The sequence below is a fragment of the Pyxicephalus adspersus genome, chromosome 6 (assembly GCF_032062135.1).
Source record: "Pyxicephalus adspersus chromosome 6, UCB_Pads_2.0, whole genome shotgun sequence".
NCBI lineage: Eukaryota > Metazoa > Chordata > Amphibia > Anura > Pyxicephalidae > Pyxicephalus > Pyxicephalus adspersus.
In genome coordinates this window covers 52,028,513-52,049,588 of record NC_092863.1, presented here as the reverse complement: position 1 = coordinate 52,049,588, position 21,076 = coordinate 52,028,513, and the positions used below count along the sequence as shown (strand labels likewise).

Sequence of the window (21,076 nt, the reverse complement as noted above, 5' to 3'; positions counted from 1 at the left end):
GAATGCACCTAATGCAGCTTTGCACTCATACCATTATCATTATCCTAGGTGTAGTGACTGCAAAACTGAAGTTATACAGACTGTTTTAGGTGGTTCAGCTGTGTGTGAGCGAACAATTAACTGCGCTGAAAAATTCAATGTACATGGATACTCTTGACCTATTGCTGACAGTTTCACGGTTTTTTATAAGGCTTTTGCAGCTGCATAAAAATCTGTGCCATTTGGTTTTTGACATTAGTTTGACATCATTTTGAGATGCTTCTGAGAACTGTAAGAATTTATGCTTAACTTGTGCTAATGACCTGCAGTGGACCTCCTTCTGGCATGCATTTGACATGATTCAAGTGGGTTAGACATTTCAATGTATGGGTATGCAAAACCCGTATAACATAAACAACACGTTCAACCTACAGTGTCATTTTTATTACATTTTAAAATATTATTAGTTCAAGTACACATTAATCCCAGTTTACTAAAACTTGTTCATTCTCAAAGTGAATAGTCACCTTCCAAAGTGCCTTTTCACTTATGGATGAGATGAAAATTCAGCCAATCACTTACAGAATTTTGTCATGCTCGCAAATGTTTGCTGGAGCTGAGCTGTAGGTGCTCAGTGGAGTTCACACAATACTTCAGTAGAAACACATGTGCCGCCTAGTTCTTGTCAACTATTTTTAATAACTGTGCTCTAAATTTCAAAGATCTTACTTTTGTGATAGTAAATTCATCTTTGAAGTCTCAGCGAACATTATATCTCATAAGAGAAGCTGTGTGACACATTAAGCAATGTGCATACTTAGCAACGCTCTGTGCACCATTATGTTCTTTGGTACAGGCCAAAAGTGACAACACTCTGCTTTCTAAAGATAAACCTGTCTTGCATACAGTATGATAAATGACATACTGCCTTGAATTAATACACATTCCCCAGGATGAAAAGGGCCTTTAGAGAAAAAAAGGCTATGTATTTTTAGTGTCAATATACAGAAATAACAAAAGAGCAGCTTTCATATCACACCGCAGTGTTTTGTTCTGGAAGTAAAGCTGTTTTCAGAAAGTTGTGCTGATTGTCTACATCCAGTGCTACTTTCCTGCTCTTCTGCAAAGTATATCTCATTAGAAATTCAGCAGAGAAATGCTGGAAGTGTCTATGTTTGCATAACATACCAGGAGCCCCATAAATAATGTGCAAGCTTCTGGTCTCACCTCAGGATCAGGCTGCTGACACACAAAGCAATGCAATTGCATTTCTGCTAGTAGCTTCTCCGTTAAAGAGGCTTTTAATAAAGTGTTGTGCTTTGTATCATCTTGCTATTGTCCAGAGGACTGCGTTATCGCCTTGTTTTTTTTTTTTGTTTTGTTTTTTTTTATATATTTGATGTTTGCAATATATATTGCCGGAAAACCCAGTGAACACCCAAGGTCTGCAGCTTTACAGAGCTGCTATAAGATATGAGAGACAGAAAAACTGCACAATTATTCCCCCCCCCACACACACACACACACATACCACATTATATATTTACACTGTTAGACTTAAACTAAACTGTTTAGAAGTGGAATGAACCATAGGAGAAAAATAGTAGATTCCAAGACTGTCATTATATTTTTATTAGCTGATTTTTTTAGCCATAGGCAAAACTGTAGTCCTAACCGTAAATGGGAGCTGTTGAGAAGATTTTGTTCACTCAGATGCGGTGAAAGGTAGCATGGTTCCAAAATGTGAAAAGTTGCTTTTAAGCACATGGTTGTATTTTGGAAGAATTGAACCACAGCCGTATCCGCATGCAAATGTGCCGCCTGCAGTGCCATCCGTCACTCTTGGGTGCAGAGCAGCAATTCCCTATGTGCCAGGAAAGGCCAAATAAGTGTTCTTTCTTCAATGTATCAAAGGGGCCTAGGTGTAATGGCCAGTGCTGCTATATTCTGTCCGGTCACATGTGCTTACATAAATCTAGAGCAATAAGTCCAAAGAACCCCCATTGGTTTTCTCAGAGCATTGAAGGCTAAGACAAGTAATGCTATAACTGTGACCAGGGCAGTAACAACTCCTAAAGAATTCTGCAGAGCTGCTATTTTATTGCCTTCTTGTAATGCAAAGGTCAATTACCATTTCTTCCTAATGGCAAATTATTATGATTGAGTGCAGATTTTATTTTTAGTTTATACAGTTTTAAACGTATCTTTTATGATGGTGTTCCTGGGCAATAGAGGAGCAATCTGCCCTGGTTACCGCCACTTAGGGAGTGCTGTCTTTAATTTTGTACAATGCTGAACAGACTGTTATGTTTCCTACATTAACCATATCATTGTATTCAAGAAGTGGTAACATAAAGGTGGAGATTTCTTAACATCGTACATTTTGTCAAATGTTGCCAAACATTTTAAATATTGCCAAACATTTAATGGTGCTGTGTTGGGTAGCTCTGTTACCACAAATAGTGTGTGGTACTTAGAATATTGGCTGGTGGAATGGGCAAAACTGATACAGCTTGGGAGTGCAGGCACGCCCAGGTTCAGTACTGCCCGCATGCACAGGAGAGAGGCATCTGCGCTTTAGGAAGGAAGAGGTAAATGTGACAATTATATATCGGCAATAAAATGACAGAGCCTTTACAAAACACTCCGATTGATTTGAAGAACATAACATAAAACATAACATTACACGCTTTTTAATAGCAAGCAAAAATTAAACAATGAATGTCAACAAACAAACCAATATGTAATCCTGACTGAGTGAATCAAAAACAGCTATAATTAGTTACCTACCTTTTCCTTCTATCAGTGTCATTCTCTAGCTTATTGGGTTCTTTAGGTAAGAGAATGGAAGAGCAATATGTAGGGTGTTTTCAATCTTTTAGGAAAAGGTGTAAGTGTTTAAAGGAAGATGAATTGGACTTGGGAAAAAGTTGTATTTTTTCCTTAAAAAGGTTTCATACTTGGATATTTTGAATAATTTACAATATAACACATCAGATACTGACTAGCATCTACAGCATACCAAGTTTGATGTATGTGTTCTATACTTCTTTAATAAAACCACACATGCATGATTGATAAAGTATATACAGTAGATATGTGGATTTAATAAAGCAACACTTTTTGCTGTCAACCTTCTGAATATTGCTTTTGTTGTCCAGGTCTCGGAAAGATGTGACTATGTTTTTGTCAATGGGAAGGAAATGAAGGGCAAGGTTGGAGTGATGGTGAACTTCACATACCAGTATCTGAGTGCACCCCTGCAGATTACCATCTGGGTTCCTCGATTGCCTCTGCAGATAGATATCTCTGACACTGAACTCAGCCAGATTAAAGGATGGAGAGTGCCCATTATTTACAACAGAAGGTGGGTGGGTCTTCCTGTTTTCTTGAGAATCTTATATCAATCAAATTGGACACATACACACAGTAAACATATTGTGTGTCATTAGTGGCAGGTGAATAAATGAAGTGGTGACTATATAATAATGAGATCTTTTTATCTTTATATTTATCTTTTTTTTCTTTTATTAAATTGAAAAAAAACATTATGTTGATAAAACAATACTGACAAAACTAGACCAAAAAGTTTGAATGATATGCTAGTCATTATTTTTATACCTTTTGTGCAGATCCCCCTGTACCTCCCTGTAACTTTTAAGCATAGTGTTGGTCTTATGGTCTTTTATTTGCTTTAGAACATGTTTCTTTCTAAACTAAATTTAGTAGCAATGCACAAGCAGCTCTGGAGGTCAGGCTTAAATATATCTTAAATGCAAGATGCATACACCTAAAAACATGTCCCTGTTTGCACAAGTCCTTATAGAGGGCACACCAATAAATAATGCTTTATAATAAAGCTTGATCACTACAGCAATGTATTATGTAATTATTAAAATATAATTTTGCAGGCCCACAAGAGACAGTGATGATGACGATGAAGATGAGCGCAGAGGAAGTGGATGTTCACTTCAGTACCAACATGCAATGGTTCGGGTTCTTACTCAGTTTGTAGCTGAAGACCCTGGTCCTCTTGGACAGCTTGTTTTTCTGTTGAGTTCAGATTGGCAGTTTGATGTGACAGATTTGGTGACAGATTTCATGAAACTAGAAGAGCCTCATATTGCAAAACTGCAAGATGGAAGACTACTAATTGGACGGGAGGTTGGAATGACCACAATACAGGTATGCAATGTTAACAAACACACCACAAATATAGAATAATAGAACTCCTTGGACTGTATATAATTACAAAAAAAAAAAAAACTTAATAGACTACAAATAATAAAAATGATTGCACACAGGCCAATGTTGATTAAAATAAGACTTGGAGAGAGTTGAGATATTAGTAATCAATCTAAGCCAAATAAATTCTGTTTCCGAAGAGTTTAACTAACATGCTAACTAACTAACTAACATAACTAATAACTAACTAACATGATTGTATTTAGAGATTACAATACATATAAATATTGACAATATACCATTACCCAACTGTAACACTTCTTCTAGTTGTAACACAAATACCTGCAATCTACAGCATTGGAACAGACAATAGGAACAGATCGGAGCAATAATATAAAGTAACCGATCTTTCCCTACTGTCGTAAAAAAAATTTAGGAATAGTACTATTATAGAGAAAAATAACATATTTTTGCAAATGTATCACTGTTAGCTGTAATAAAGTACAAAACATGGCCATCTAAATAAATGGAAGATAGCGATGCAACGAGTTAATAACAGAACTTGTATTTCTTTGTTTGAAAATGCCACACTAATGTTAAAGATACATTTCCTATAGCTTATAGATGTTATAAGGTGAAAAAATGTTGCAAAATAAAATAAATCACCTAGGGAAATTAGCCGATCAGGTCCAAGTAATTTCTTATTATTTTTTCTCATTTAAAGTTATTATACTTTTAGTCTAGAAATATATATCATTCCAAAATATCCACAGTAAATATTTTCTGAATTTATTAAAAATAAAGAAAATGGAGCTATATGTAAATGATTTGCTATTTTTTTTCATTGCTGTATAATAAGACAGTGCCAAAGAAAATACTGATTTCTATTTATTTTAGCTGAGTGGGAAGAAATCTATAAATAATGGATAATCCTGCTTATTATTAAATCAGTCTCTTTGTGCATTGTAGGTGATGTCCCCTCTCTCTGACTCTATCCTGGCAGAAAAGACGGTGACAGTGCTGGATGACAAAGTGACAATAACAGACATCGGAGTGCAACTTGTCTCCGGACTGTCAGTCTACCTTCAGCCCAGCACAACAAATAACAAGGCTGTTGTAGCCACCTCTGTGGCCCAGGAACTGCTGCACACTCCCAAACAGGTAAAGTCACGATTCTGGAATGTCATGTTATAGCCATTCATAAGGCAAAGATATTTAGAGGAAATTGCTATTGTTAGGATTGTAGAAAAGCCTTAAAGTTGATATTACTAAAATAAAGTGGTCTCTGAGACATAATTTGTAAGTGAAAACTGAATTCCAGGCAGATATAACTGACAGTAATGCATCTTTGTATTCATTATTATGCCATGGAATAATATTTTTGCAACTAGTGTAATTACCTGAACTGGACTAGGTATCAGCCTGTTGTAGGGAGAGTCAAGACTGAAAACTATTCTGCCGCATGCCAATGTGTTTCCAAAGAAAGCTGATGGAAGTGAGTAGAGTGGGCAGATGGATGAGTCAAGGCTGAGAGTGCATACGACACCTTGGTATTCCTTCTAAATCTTCTTTTGTGAGTTTGTGTCAATTATATTTAACACAACCACGTTTAGTACTTGTGAACCATTCGAACAATCTTTGCTGTCTTGAAGTTGTACCACTACTAAAGAATTTGTTGGATGCCTAGTCCTCTTTTTCACCTCTGTGCTCCTATCTGATAGCTGTTATGCCACTACTGGACAAAACATTTACATCTGCAAAGATCATTGGCATGGGCAATGGAACAGTTAGGGAACCATACTTCTGCTTTTTGCAAAAAGGTAGATTTTATTCCATAAATGCTGGATGCACAGGAGTTACGCCATTCCAACCCAGCCAATCAAAATGGAAACTTGAAAAATTAGAACATGGCAGTTCAAACAATAAAAAGAGGACAGGTGAGTAAATTTAAAAAGTTGTGATCAGACAGGTATGTTTGTTTCATTTTGCAAAATAAAGACCTCCTTGGTCACAATTTTGAATTTAATTTTTACATTTAGTTCTACCTTGAGCACCGAAAGCCTGCTTTATTATCAGTGACAGGGATTGTAATTTAGTGAAAGGGGTGTGTTTTAAGAGAGAAGTATTACAATACAAATCCAAGGGATTCCCTAATAAATAGCAATCTTAATAACAGCCATAGTCAGGCTTTTTATCACCCCCCCCCCTTATACAAGTACACATATTACCATTATAAAAACATCACATTCGATTTAAATGTCAGTGAGAATTTTTATTAACTGCCATAGTGTAGAATTCCAAAGATTCTGCTGCATTTCATTGCAATGCTGCAGTACAGTAGTGAGGTGCCCTATGTTGCATTAACCAGAAGCATCATGTACTGTTTTGAGCATGTAAGAGTGCATAGCAATTTCGTTTACAATAAACTACCTCAAATTAACGAACATTAACATGCGATATAACATGTGACCTAATAAATTTACAGAGTATAGATTTATAATTGTCTGACCATTCTATCAAGTTTGAAACTGCATTCCATAAATTTCCCCAAATAAGAATAGGATACCACAAAGAATTTTATTTTTTTTAAATATAGTAAGGGACTTTAGAGAACTATATCATACAAATTATATTCATGATTGTGGGAACAATACATGGGTTATTTATAAACACATACATGACATATAATGGTGCAATATTGTACAATTCTTTGAAAAGAAGACGTTAAATAGACTCAAACAACTGTTTATACATAACCTCAACCACAATAATGTTTTTTTCCCCCGTACAAATGCTACAAGCACAGATGATTCAATTGGAAATGAACTGTAAGCATACATATTTGCATTTTTCATGACATGTATGTCTTGGAAATCCCTTGGAGTGTCTTGTATTCCCTGTATAAAAACCTTAAACTAAAAGAAAAAAGTTACCATGATTTAGTATAGTGTCCTTCAAAAAGCTGTTACTGCAAATCCTATGAACCACATCAATAAATCCAGTCCTATTCCTGACAAGGTTCTCCAATTACTATCAACAGATCAAGATGGATTGGAAGCAGCTTATCTAAAGGGGAATGAAAGAGATGCCTGCCCTCATCCCTATCACGTAGTGGCAGGACTGACAGATAGTTGTGTTTGTTAATTACTAAACAGCTACATCTCATTTTACCTGATTGGAAATAGCATTGTCGGCCCTTATTTCTGGCAGTTACCTTTATTAAGCACCTGCTTACTGCTTGTCAAGTCAATACAAAATGTAACATTGAAGCTGAGGTTTTTCCTAACGTGGTGATCAGACATTGACTTTTTCCCAGCAACACTTTTTAAAAACTAATTTAAGAATCAGCTTGCTACCTCCACCAGCAATCTAAAATCTAAAGTTGAATTCTGCTTTTTCTAGTGATGACCAATTACAGGAGAACCAGTGATTTGCATACTTTTTGATTAAGCTATCTGTATGCCTACCTGTGTGATCTGTGAAGCATTCATAGTTCATGAAATATAATTAGGTGAATAAAAAATTGTACCTGATTTAAAGATTATCTCTATTACTACCCACCATGATTGACATGATAACATCCACAAAACAGCAACTGAATTTTTAAACTAAAGAAGAATACGCAGTAGTATGAGAATATTTCTCTTTTGCATAAGGGTGTAAATAATGTAAACATGTCTGTTTTCTCTTGATGTAACCTGTCTTTTCTATTTTTTATACTTTTGGCTTTCCTGCAAACTGTCTAGCAAGAGCAGTAATGATTTAACAGGCCTGGGTGTTAATGGTTTCGTTAAAAATACAGAAATCCTTTCACTTACAAGTTTTTAGACCTGACTTAAAAATAGAGAGAGATAGCATACTTTGGCAGTGCATTTTTAACTACTGAATTTCATTTTTGGTGTACACATGGTTTAGTTTAAATGTGGCAGCAGCATCCTAGCTTAGTGTTAAAAATCTTGAGGCAAAATATCCCCCCTCCATTTAAAAAACGTTGCCAAATTGGGGACAGTTTACAGGCATTGACACTTTTTTCATAAATAATCACAAAAAAGTAGTGTTAAAAGAACTTTCGTCTTTCAGTTGTAATGTGAACACAGCAGGGTACAAAGGGATATTTACCATACCACTACAATCCAAAGTATCTCTCCCTGCTCACCATTATTAGCTTTTCCTAACAACTCCATAGTATGGCTTTGAGCCCTTTTGATAGTGGGGAGGCCGGTGTTGTTACTGTGGCTGATCACTGGTAAATGCTAAGCAGCACATTTGGGGTTGTTCCTAATTTCTGAAGAAGGCTACAGAATCTCCCAATAGTTTGTGATTTAACTGTAATTTTTATTTATTGATTGAAATTATTGGCTATTCCCTTTTGTGAAACAGTCATACATTTTAATAATCAGTTTTCTCTTTATACTATGCATCATTTATTGGTGACCTGATTTCTTATTCCATCCCTTATTTATCTATCATAATTTTAAGACTTTTTAATATTAGACATTAGAGAATTTCCTAAAAGTTGTTTCACCAGTAGCTTACCAAATTTGCTCACATAAGGCTTAGTCTACACGGATGTTTTCCCCAGTGATTAACCTAAGGACCATGCATTCCAATGGGCTAACCTACACCAGCATGTTTTTGAGCGTTAAAGATAAAGCTTCTTGCAACATTTTAAAAATTAGCTTTAAAACGCTAGTAAACGTGCATATAAACGTTTACATGTTTTTAAAATTGTCCATGTTAACCCGTTTTAACATGTGTTTTAGTTATACATTTTACAACAAATAACAGTGTAACTGATTTATTAAAGAATAAATGTAACATTTTAATCTGTTTACAAGAAAAGTTTTTCTTAACTTAGTGAATTAGGTACAGCTATGTTGACTTCTATCATCCAATCATGTTGAAATAAAAATCCAGTTTTTTCCTAGTCTGTGATTTCCTAACATTGCATGCAATTGCTTGTTTTCCCATTGTGGTTGCTATTTCAATGGAGTTCTTCTACCAAAGGTAAATAAAGAAACTGAGTGGCTAGAAGCCATACGTCACAATCAGGAACCATGCCACAGCTTTGTTACAATGCAAATATAACTGAGTGCACAAGGTGTTTTCGAAGAAATGGTTGATTGAAGCAGTTAGGAGGAAAGTTGAGCATGCAAACCACCACTGCAGTTCACACAGGTCTGAAATTTGTACTTGAAAAGTGAAAAGTCTAATCTCTTTACATAAACAGCCCGATTGCATCCCTCTGTTAGCAGCATTAGGGCAATCAGCCAACAAAGGAAACGTTTTCCAATGAAAATGGTCCTTTGATAGAACCCTATTAAACTAGTTAGGGCCCTTTTTCACTTTTTTTCAGAAATTGTCTATCTTCATGATTTTAGAAAAGCCAGAATTAGAAATTTGCACAACAAAAGCAGATTTACCTAAAAAAAATAAGAATTGACTTCTTAATCAATGACACACGTAAAGCTTTACCAAGGGAGTCACTCAATACGCTATTGTGTATAAAACACTTTTATTTGTTGAAAATGTATTAAAATGTTTGTCACTGGCTCACTGTTTTACTTTGCATGCAACTTCATGAAAATATCAAAGTTACACAGTTAAAGAGCTACATGTCCATCAAGGTAATCCAAAAACTATTTTGCTTGATTTAATTGTACTAAAGTGCATGTGCCGAAAAATGTATGCTTATAGCTTTGACTTCATTGTTTTAGAAATAACCTTACAGAAACATTACAAAAGAAAACGAACATTTCAATGGAGTTAAACAAAGCAAGACTGGCTTTTTGCATAAAGGTGCTTTAATATATAGAGTCCCTGGGCAAATAAAAGAAAACAATGGGATAACCAATAATGACAACTATTGTAGTGAAATACTGGAAATCAATGTACTGAACATGATGATAAATGACATGTATATCTACTATTTTAAAGGCTGTGTAACAACATTGTAAGACTGAGATGAGTCTAACAAGCTTGTGCAGTAAAAGGCTATAAATGATCCAGCTGTACAATTAATTGGACTATGGGGCTGGGTGGGAAAAATACAACTAAACAAGGGGGAACTAGCACACAAGTGGCATCATTGCCCAAAGTGACCATATTGAATGAATTATTTGAAATGTTTTTTAAAATGATAACTTAATCCTGATTGTTGGAAATAAGAATATTTATCATGGTATATTACCTTCCATTAACCTCCTGAGCGATTCATTTCTGTCCAGACTTTTAGACAGATATGTCTAAAAGCGGTACATTGTTTTTTATAAAAATTTATTTTACAGTATATACAATATATTAGTATGAGTATAAAAGTTTGAAACACAAACTTTTTGTTTTAAAAAAATTTATTTTTTTAAAGAAATAAATATTATACTTATACTGTTATATTATACTGTAAAAAAAAATTTTAATGAAAGACAATGTACTGCTTTTAGACATATAAATCCAATGTATTGCATTCAATACAGTTAATTTGTATTGAATGCAATACAAAATAATTTTAAATTCCCGCCACTCCCCCAACACAATGGCCGTACGTACCGACTTCACCAGGAACTCCTATGTGACTCATCAGATGCAGAAGACGCCGGCCGGAGGATGCGAGAGGATGGGGATTGTGAAGAAGGATGCCGGTGGACCAGGTAACATGGTATTTATCATTGTTGTTCATTTTGTTAGCATTGTTTTAGCTACCCTGAGTGTGTTTTCAGCTTTTTTTCTTTACCACTGGGGAGGTTAATAGGTGTGACCTAAACTAGCCTGTTATTTATTTATTTATTTGTGTCTAACACATGCAGTAGACAAGATACCTTTAAGTTCTTTCATCACCTATTTTGATGGCTTCTGTTTTGTAGAAATTAACTTTAAACTTGCTCCAGAAAGTTTTTTTTTTTTTGCTTTGTTTGTGATTGTCTCACAGTCAGGATTTTAACATTGTAACTGACACCACGCTGTCTAATAATATGTTGAAACAAACATCTGTCCTAATTGCATTTATTAAAATATTGTACCTGTTTCAGCTTACATACAAATTCAACTTAAGAACAAACCTACAGTCCCTATCTTGTATGTAACCTCTACTATAAATGCCAAATCAAGCCTGAATTCTGAAAAAGGGAAAGGAGAATGAGATGTTGGGTCAGAAATACAGATCATTAGTATTCAGGGAAATATTGTGGTGAAAAGAGCTAGTCTTAAATCCCTTAATAGATGGGTAGCTATTGATTGCATTAGCTAGGTGCTCCATCACTAAAACAAAAATAAGGAATGTCTTATACCATTGGAAACCGAAAATGGCCCAGAGAGCACCCTAGCCTTGGGTGAGGAAAATAAGGACATTATTTTGACACATATAGATGGGCCCAGGCCTGGTTGTTCAAGAGTTAGACGCAAAAAAAGGTATCATTGGCTAGGAGACAGGTAGGAATTTTACCCAGACAGACAAAGGATTTGAAATGAATGGTTTTGGTTGTATTATCCCTCACCTTGCTTCCTGCAATGATAGCTATCTGCTCTTTGAGATTCAAAAATGGAAGGAAAGGGGAGAGTCTGTTAGCTACAATTTTAGTAAAAAAACGTAATATCAACACTGAGCAGTTGGATTACCTATTTTGACATTTTTTTGAAAGGTATGTGTTGCCCAAACTATTTTTTTTCCTTTTACATAGGTAAGTATTTAAAGTTAGAATAAACCTAAAAATCTAAAATTGCAAGCATGTTATATCTCTTTTGTAGTAAAACAAACTTACGTTTTCGCAGTTGTTTGTAAAATGTACACTCAGTAGCACATACACAAACTGTGTACAATCCTAACATAACTGGGTGAATAAGTAAATAATGGGCATGGGAGTTTAGTTATTCTAGCCTGTCCGATCAAGATGGCGGAAGATCCAAATTGTGGAAAAGGACCACATTAAGATATCAGCACTGACAATGGGGCAAGGGTTAGTTTAGTTCCACTTTAAAACTTCGTTGTGCTATTTGGTGTTGTGTCCCCAGTAGGGAGACAGACACCAATAAAAAATTTTTTTTTCCCCCAATCTATTCCCCCTCCCCCTATTGAGCTACATAAGCATTACCAGTTGTACAGTTGGAGTTCTGACTTCAAAAAGACTGCTGCTCTCACACTGGACCTGCCTTATTAACCTTCTGGGCACGAACCCCGAGTGTGGCTCGGGTTAAAAAAAAACAGCTGATACCGGTAACCCTGAGCCACACTTGGGGTAGCTAAAAAAAATAATAAATAAAGACTTACCTGGTACCACTGGCGTCCTATGGTGTCCCGCCCGTCCAGTCCCCCAGCGACTGTTCTGGCCTTCCGCTGGGAGTTCCTGATGAAGTTGTGCATGTGTCCGTCCTTCGCTAGGGGCACGGGGGGGAATTTCAAATTATTTTGTATTGCATTCAATACAAAATAACTGTATTGAATGCAATACATTAAATTTATATGTCTAAAAGCAGTACATTGTTTCATGAAAGTTTTTTTTACAGCATAATATATTAGTATGAGTATAATAAAGTTTGAAACACAAGGTCCTGCATGTGTATACATAATTATGACTACGACAAATGGCTTTAAATACACAGAAGAACAATGGGTAATATGGTATATCTTGAATCAAATCTTTTGTTCCAGACTTTTAATTTTTAAGGTAATATGTATAGTATTGGTAAGGGTTTATCAATATGTTCCAGCATTCACTATTGATTACTTCAGCAAGCTTGAATTAGCTGAAAAATTGTACAGTCAATTATTTTACTAAAGTTCAATATTACTGATGACCTTTACATGGCAAAAGAGAATTAAAATTCATCAAAATACAATTAGCATTGGAGACAACGATAAACAAGAGTATGCATAAAATACAGCTGCCGATAACACATGATTTATATATTCTGTATGTTAGGGTTACAAGTGGAAAATAATAGATGAATATAACATGATACATTTTTGTATCTGTATTAGTTGTAGAATGGTTTGTAAACATAATGCAAATACACTGGGCCTGATTTAATAAAGCTCTACAAAGCTGGAGAGGATACACTTAAATCTGTGAACCTGGGTGATATAGCAAACTGGACTAGATATATTGCAGGTTTGCTGGGTCACCAGCTTCACTGTTGAAAGTATATCCTCTCCAGTCTTGGAGAGCTATAATAAATCAGGCCCACTGTTCTTCTATACATTTTCGATGGTATTAACTGGTAAATACAAACACAAAAATTGACTTTATAGGTACAACACATTCACAAAAAATTCATTCAATATATAAAACTATTTTTGTTTTGCAAACAAATTAAATTATAGTACAATATTTGTTTTGGTGCTGATCCTCCCTTATGGCAAGATTAGAATTTATATAACCTGCATATAAACAAGTTCATATATGTCTCTCCAGATTATCAATGCGTTTCGTCTTAACTTCCTTAGAAGAGTGGAGCACAATAATTGTACTGTATGATGTGGTATCGCTACTACACTCTGGAATATCCTTTCTTATTCATGCATTTTGTACAGATGAACCGCAGTTGAATTTCATTGAATTGAGAGTTTTTAATGTTTGCTCAGGATATGTTTTCTTTTCTCTTTTAGGAAGCAGTGGTCAGTGTTTGGATACAGTTCAGTGATGGAGTTGTAACACCTCTTGACATCTATGATCCCAAAGACTTTTCTATTTTTGCCACATCTCTTGATGAATCCATTGTCTCAACTCAACAAAACAATTTAATAAAATTCCCTGTTGTGATAGCAGAAGGGGAAGGACAAGGTGCTCTGGTCAAAGTAGACTTTATGATTTCTGAATCTTGCCAAAAGTCAAAGAGAAAAAGTGTTCTTGCAGTAGGAAATGGATATATAAAAGTCAAGTTTGGCCAAAACGATGCAATTTCTCCAGGTGAGCGCGAGTATGATGAGGAGGAAATTGAAAATCACACCAGTGACCGTAGACAGAAGATTACAGATCATGACCGTTATGGTAGTGATGAGAGGTATGATGGCTCTGTTCTAGAACGTGATAAAAGTGCCATACGAAAAGTAAGCACCACTGCTAGATCCGTATTAAATAATAAGATGTACGGGAGTAGATTTTCTGAGGACAGCCCTCTGCAAAACATTCCAATAGATTTTACAAATTTTCCTGCCCAAGTAGACTTACCAAAAAGCAATGGGGAGGCAGAGGACAGTGACTTAATGCATGCGCATAGAGGCCTAAGTGATCTGGAGATTGGAATGTATGCATTACTTGGGGTTTTCTGTCTTGCCATACTAGTCTTCCTAATTAACTGTGCCACATTTGCTCTCAAATATCGTCACAAGCAAATGCCTGTGGAAGGTCAAGCAAACCTAACTCATTCTCACGACTGGGTATGGCTGGGTAATGAAACAGAGTTACTGGAAAGCACACCAGATGTATCTCCACAGCAGGATGAGCACACAACCATCATAGACAGAGGGATTACATTAGAAGAGAGCCATCATCTTTTCAATGGTAATAGTCAGAAGAATGTGCAAAGCCACCCACATAGATCAAGTGAAGAAGCGGAAAAAACAGTGAAAAACAAGAAAAATGACCCTCTTCATTCCCCAACTTCAAAGAGAAAGAGAGTAAAATTTACTACCTTCACTACAATCCCAGCTGATGACAGTTGTCCCACAGTCAAGTCATTATTGACAGCCAACGAGGATGATATTAAATGGGTGTGCCAAGATATGGACCTGGGAGAATCCAAAGACCTCAGAAACTATATGCAAAAGCTTAAAGATAAAATATAAATAGTGAAGATTTTCTGCAATTATTGATGCCTTCAAGTTTTTTTTATAATTCGTTGAAGGACCACTGGTTTCTCCAACCCCATGTGTTCAATAACACATAGTTGCCAAAATGTGCATAGTTTTCTAAGACAAAGCAAATGCTAATTTACTGAAAATAGATGGATGTAAAAACTGGAAGGGATTGAGTCAGCAAATGAATGTCCCTATGAAATTCACAAGCAAATCATGTAAAAATCATGCATACAGTGGAGGTACCAAAAATGGTTTATAAAAAAAAAACTTAAATTTAAAAATGCATTTTATATTTCTAAGAAATGTAACTAAAGGACAATATGTAAAACAATATTTTCACAAACCTAGAAAGCATTCCCATTTCTGTAAATATGAACAATAAATGGGGGAGGGTGAGTATGTGATTAGAAGTTTTTGTGTTATCCAAATTCTTGCAAGAGCCCATAATGAAGGTTATTTATGATGGTCCATATATAAGTTATACTGCTCATTTAAAGTATTTATCATTGTCTTCCTCATTAAGCATTATTATCTCACTAACAAGGTCTTTGAAGGGAATACAACTAGGGTAATCTTCTATAGAGTTGACATGCAAAAAGCAAAATACTGAGTGCTGTAACTCATTGCAACCAACTTAAATGCAATTATTGATTGGACTTTGGGGTATTTTTCTGAATAAAGCTGTACAATTGGACAATTCACAGGCTTAAATTGTATCTGCCTGTATGATCACTCATGCACAATGAGTGCATGAGTGATCATACAATAATACAAGAGCATTGCTAGGAAAAGTTTTTCTTTCAGTCGATGCTGTTAACATAAATATAACTGGTTTATTCATAAGTTTAACAGGTGGGGTAGGTGGCACATTATGGTGTAAACGGATAGCAACCAGGAGAATCCAGCACAGTTTAGAACAGTGAAAGTAATGACGTTAAATTACTGATATGGGATTCTGTACTTTACCGTTTTAATAAACAATTGCCTACAGAATGTCCACTGAACACATTATATGATACATCATTTGCTTTAAAGAAAGATAAGAAAGCTAATTAAAGTCAAAGGTTTTGGTCTACTGGTGCTATATTGTCAATGGATCTTTAACCAATGTGTCTGAGAATGCTTTCAGTTATAAATTAAACTTTTCTGAGGAATTCAAGTTGACCAGCCACATTACTATGAACTGCAATGACCCACAATTATATCTATTACTTACTCTGACATTAAAATGCAAATGCCATTTTGAGTTGATTTTTTGGCAGAATAACAATATTACACTACTACAGCACAAGATTCAAACTCAGGAAATGGCATAGTAAAAGTTTGCAGTTTCCTTGCTTAAACATTTCATTGTTCCCAGTGGTCTCCAGTGTGGAGGTAATTTATTAGAAGTGGTAGAGAATTTAGGCAAACTGAATGTATACATCAGCTTAATAAATAAAGTTGTGCCCTTTTTGAGTACCTAGTCATGTGCAAAACATTTGAAAGAAAAGGATTTTTGCTTGCAAATTTAAGGTATCTAAAAATATATTTGTTATAGACAACAGGCCAAAAAAGACACACAACTTTTTCATCTGATATTAAGTTTACTGTTTAATTTTTTTATTTAGCATCAGTAGTAACACTGCACTGTTTGAAAGCACTTACTGGTATTAAATAATAACATGTCCTGACAGAATATTAGACTTTATTATTATAAATTGTTTTATATTGTTTCTATTATAAATGCAATCAATCAATTCCATAAAAGCCTAACATCAGACCTCCACAGACACCCCATGAATGTTCCTTAATGGTTAGACATTTAAGTTTGCTGACTGGCTTAAAATCCTTCTACAGTATACCCCATTTATTGTAATAGTGATTACAGGGTGTCTCCTTCCGCTATGTTGAGGGTATCCTAGTGCACTTGTGAGCACATTATTGTCTGAGGGAAAGGAAGAAAAACTAGATTTTTGCTGGGAAAAATGAGTAAGTCACAGCAGTGATACTTATTAGAAAGGTTGGTATCAAAGAGAGATTTAAAACAACTGTGTCTACTTTATGGTTATTTAAAAAATGTATATATTTTTAAGAAAGAAACTAATCAATTTACCCAAAATCATTACAGTTCCCCTCTGATAAAATATAAATGTCAGCTGATAAAAGTTGTTTTCTTTTTTTTACTAGCTTTCAAATCTTGATTTAAACTACCAATATTACATTATTATAACCAAGGTATAGAAATGATCCTACTCTAAGCAGGAGATTCTCCTTTGATAATCTCTGGTATGTAGTCAATAAATAGATGTTTATGTTTATTTTAATCTAAGACAGTCATATAAAGTCTTTTGCCATTTCTTTTTAATATTTGCACACTAACTAAATGTTCACTTATCAGCACAGCAAGAAGCCTTTTAGCATATGGAAAGATATCACTGAAATAGACAGAATGAGGAGAGAAAAAAAAGATAGTGTTGGAAGCCTACTATAGCACTAATTTTGAGGTTAGGCCGCAATAAATAAGAGACATGGGGAAGTGCACAAACACTGGGTAAAAGAATATGGAAAAACTGGGAAGAGTGAGTTTTAAAGTGTATGTAAATGTAATGTATGCAGCGTTGTAGGGCGATACATCAGGTTACATTTACCCAATTCTCCTGTGGGTGGAGGTGAAAGAGGACAAGTAGATGACAAATGCACCTGTTCACAGTTATCAGGCTGTTTTTTTTTATTTCTACAGCAAACTTTTTTGCTGTAGAAATAAAATCAGGAACATAATTAGAAGACTGAACACAGCTTTACCTATTTTTTAAGTAAATGTTGACTTTGCAAACTGAAAATTCTGAAAATTTTTTAGATGATTGGATAGAATGGGGAAGGTCTGTTAAATTTTTATTCCTGACTATGAGAGAATCATGCTATTTGTTCAGATGACCATTGACACCAAGAGAAAAAGGTATTAAACATACAAAATTTTACAATTGGAACCAAAACATTGGGTGAATGTAAATCGTTCAATGTTAGTATCTGATCTGTCAAGTATTGATAGAGCAGCCCTCTCACTTGGAAATCTCGCAGAGATTTCCAATCCTTTCTCGGAAGGAACTCAAAACTGAATAAACAGAGGTCCATATTCCTTCAACTGCTCTATGAAAAACAAAATATGTTTGGCTCTGCATGCTGTAGACTGATTTCAGACTGAATGGGGAAGTTTGCTGGTACAAATAAACCAGCCTTTAAAGGTAAGCCAAGATTAAACCAATCTCATATATTTGCTTGCACTTTTAAACTGGAAACAGAGTCCTATTTATAATATCTCCATTTTTCATATATAGCAGAGATTAGTGAACATATCCTGAGTGACCATTATTTGATCCAAATAACTGCCAACACTAGAGAAGAAAAGGCAGTTTGTACACCTGGAGTAATTGAGTTATCTGTTTAATAAACTGTTATCAAATAAAGCCTATATAGATAAATACTCCTTTGATTACTACAGGGTCACCTAACACATAAAAGACAATAACATGTGAATATGAGTAAAATGCATTGTAGACTGAACGAATGTAATATTTATTTATATATATATAAATAAATCTATATTATACAACTTGTCATGTCATTAAAGGTTGCCTGGTTTCCTCCATGGCTCTTATGGCGATTTATAAGTGTAGTCTGTGTGATGACAACCAAACAAGATATCAATGTTCAGAGCTGATGAAGGAGTTAATGTATTGAAATGTTAGAATCAATGCAATCTAACAACATGATCTGATTGATGAGCCACCGTGTTGTTTTAGCTGTATATGTCTGAAGTGAGGAAATCATTCAACCAATATAAACTTCTCATCTATCAACCTTATTAAATTTACATTAGAAATGATTTCATAAGAAAGCATGTCTGAGCTGAGAACTTTATGCCATGGAGAATTTCCATTAGAGAACCTAACCGTTCTACTGCTTATTGTGCTAATGTTTACAAAATAAAGCATAGAGTATTTGCATTTGCCTGTGATACATTTAATAATAATATTAGAACAGAGTATTTAGCGCCAAATAAGATAAATTCACATGACAAGCTCTGAATCTTACTATCACACAGTGAAAGCTGAAAATCCTACTAGCTTATCTAATAAGGCAGCCAGAGAGCAACAATGATGCACAAAGTACACTAGTAACTCATACCAATTTTGATTGGTTGCTAAGAACTTCTGCACTTTGCACATTATTTATGTGTAAACATCACCTAAGTCGAAAATGTACTAAAATACTGTAAGACTGCAGTTTGTTATAGGAATAGGACTTGGAAAGGCTTTATTGTCCAGCACGTTTGCAAACTAGGATTTTATCAATCATTCTTTCTATTAATAATGTTCACCAAACAGTTTTGTACTGAATGAGGAATGTTCAAAATTCCTGTAAAATGGGTAATATCACTGTACACACCCTCCCCAACCATTTTATTTTGTTTAACTGCTTGTTAATGCAAATATCTAATGATCCAATCACATGGCAGCAAATCAACATATTTTGGTATGTAGGCATTGTCAAAATTACCTGCTAAAGTTCAAACCAAGAACTTTATCAGAATAAAAAAAGGTGATTTAGGTGACTTTGAATGAGGCATAGTTGTTGGTGCCAGGTGGGCTGGTCTAAGTCAGAAACTACTGGCATTTTTACCTATCTCTAGTATTTAAAGAGAATGATCTGATAAAGGGAAAAAATCCAGTGAGTGGCAGTTATCTGGGGAAAAATGCCTTGTTGATGTCAGAGGTCAGAGGTGAATGGTCAGACTTGTTTGAGCCAAAAGACAACCGTAACTTAATAACTATTCGTTATAACCAAGGTATACAGAAGATCATCTCTGAATGCAGAACAAGTAGAATCCTGAAGAAGATGGGCTACTACAGCAGGAGACTCCTCCATGTACCACTCCATTCAACTAAGTACAGGCACCTGAGGCTACAATTTGCACCAAACATGGATAGAAGAAGATTTGAAAAACATTGCCTGGTCTGCTGTGACTTTTGGATAGTAGGGTCAAAGACATGAGGATGGATCCATCCAGCCTTGTAGCAATGGTTTAGGGTGATGGTGTTATGATGTAGGGTATATAATATTGGCACTACTGGTTTCTAGAATATGAAAATTCACCGAACATTACTCTTAACTGCTCTCAAATGTCATTTACAATCACAAGATGTCAATCCAACAGATTTTCTATGGGGTGTAGTGAAATGGGAGTTTCACATAGATGTGCAGTCAACAAATCTGCAATAAACATAAAAAAAACCCCAATCCTTTGATTCAGGAGATCCTGCTTTAAAGCACCGTAGATTTTTAAGCTCTATTGCAGCAGCAGCACAACACGGTCAGAAACTCACCATTGACTAACCAATAGCAAGTAATAGTTAGATAAGTAAGGTCATCTTGGCTAGGTAGATTCACAATATATTTGTACCCATGGGCACTGACACAATAAGTGATAGAAATTGTAGGATTCTCAGCAGAACAAGAGCCAAAAGTCATCTGTTTTGGGAAAGGGACGTCTCCCCAATGAGAAACAAAAAACTGACATGAGTTATGGTCAATCCAATCGCTATCCAATGTAAAAGTAGTAGTAAAAACTTTAAACATCAGAGAAACCTCACTAGGTGTTTGGCAGGGTTGTATACAGGAGAGGGCTGAGAAACTTTCCCCGAGTAGTAAATACAATCAACCTATAACTTTGAGCATCAGCTTACTTTGTGGTTCCCATATGGCGATCATATGGCATCTCAGATTTACAACTGGATGTTGGAGGACTTTTCTGTAGGTAGCTATATAATTCGTGGACTACTGACTGTAGGTCCTTCTCTGATGATTGTCCTATTTTTAAACTATCTCTACTAAGGATCCCCAGCCCAAAATATTATTTAGGAAAAAAATGTCTCCCTGCTCCCCAACCTAGTCCTCCCTGGCTATATGTAAAAGTGAAAAGTACTTTTTGGGGGGAGGAATAGAGGAAGCGAGTTTGGGATGAATGTCATAAATATTTTCATTTATTAGCAGCCTAAAGAGGTCAGAGTGGATAGAAAAGTGTAACTAAACCATTCTGTGCTATGGATTAATAATGGCTGACAGTGACAGGTAAATCCCTAC

At 35.3% G+C, this 21,076-nt stretch overlaps 1 protein-coding gene across 1 annotated transcript in view; it reads left to right on the top strand.

The window, feature by feature from the left end:
* TMEM132C (transmembrane protein 132C) overlaps positions 1 to 18,545 on the top strand; it is a 264,466-nt gene extending 245,921 nt beyond the window's left edge. Inside the window, exons 6-9 of the mRNA XM_072415757.1 lie at positions 3,141 to 3,346; positions 3,891 to 4,164; positions 5,134 to 5,325; positions 13,763 to 18,545. Of these exons, the coding sequence (XP_072271858.1) occupies positions 3,141 to 3,346; positions 3,891 to 4,164; positions 5,134 to 5,325; positions 13,763 to 14,941 (1,851 nt within the window). The 3' untranslated portion in view covers positions 14,942 to 18,545. The remainder of the gene's footprint in view (positions 1 to 3,140; positions 3,347 to 3,890; positions 4,165 to 5,133; positions 5,326 to 13,762) is intronic.
* The last annotated feature ends 2,531 nt before the right edge of the window (positions 18,546 to 21,076 follow it).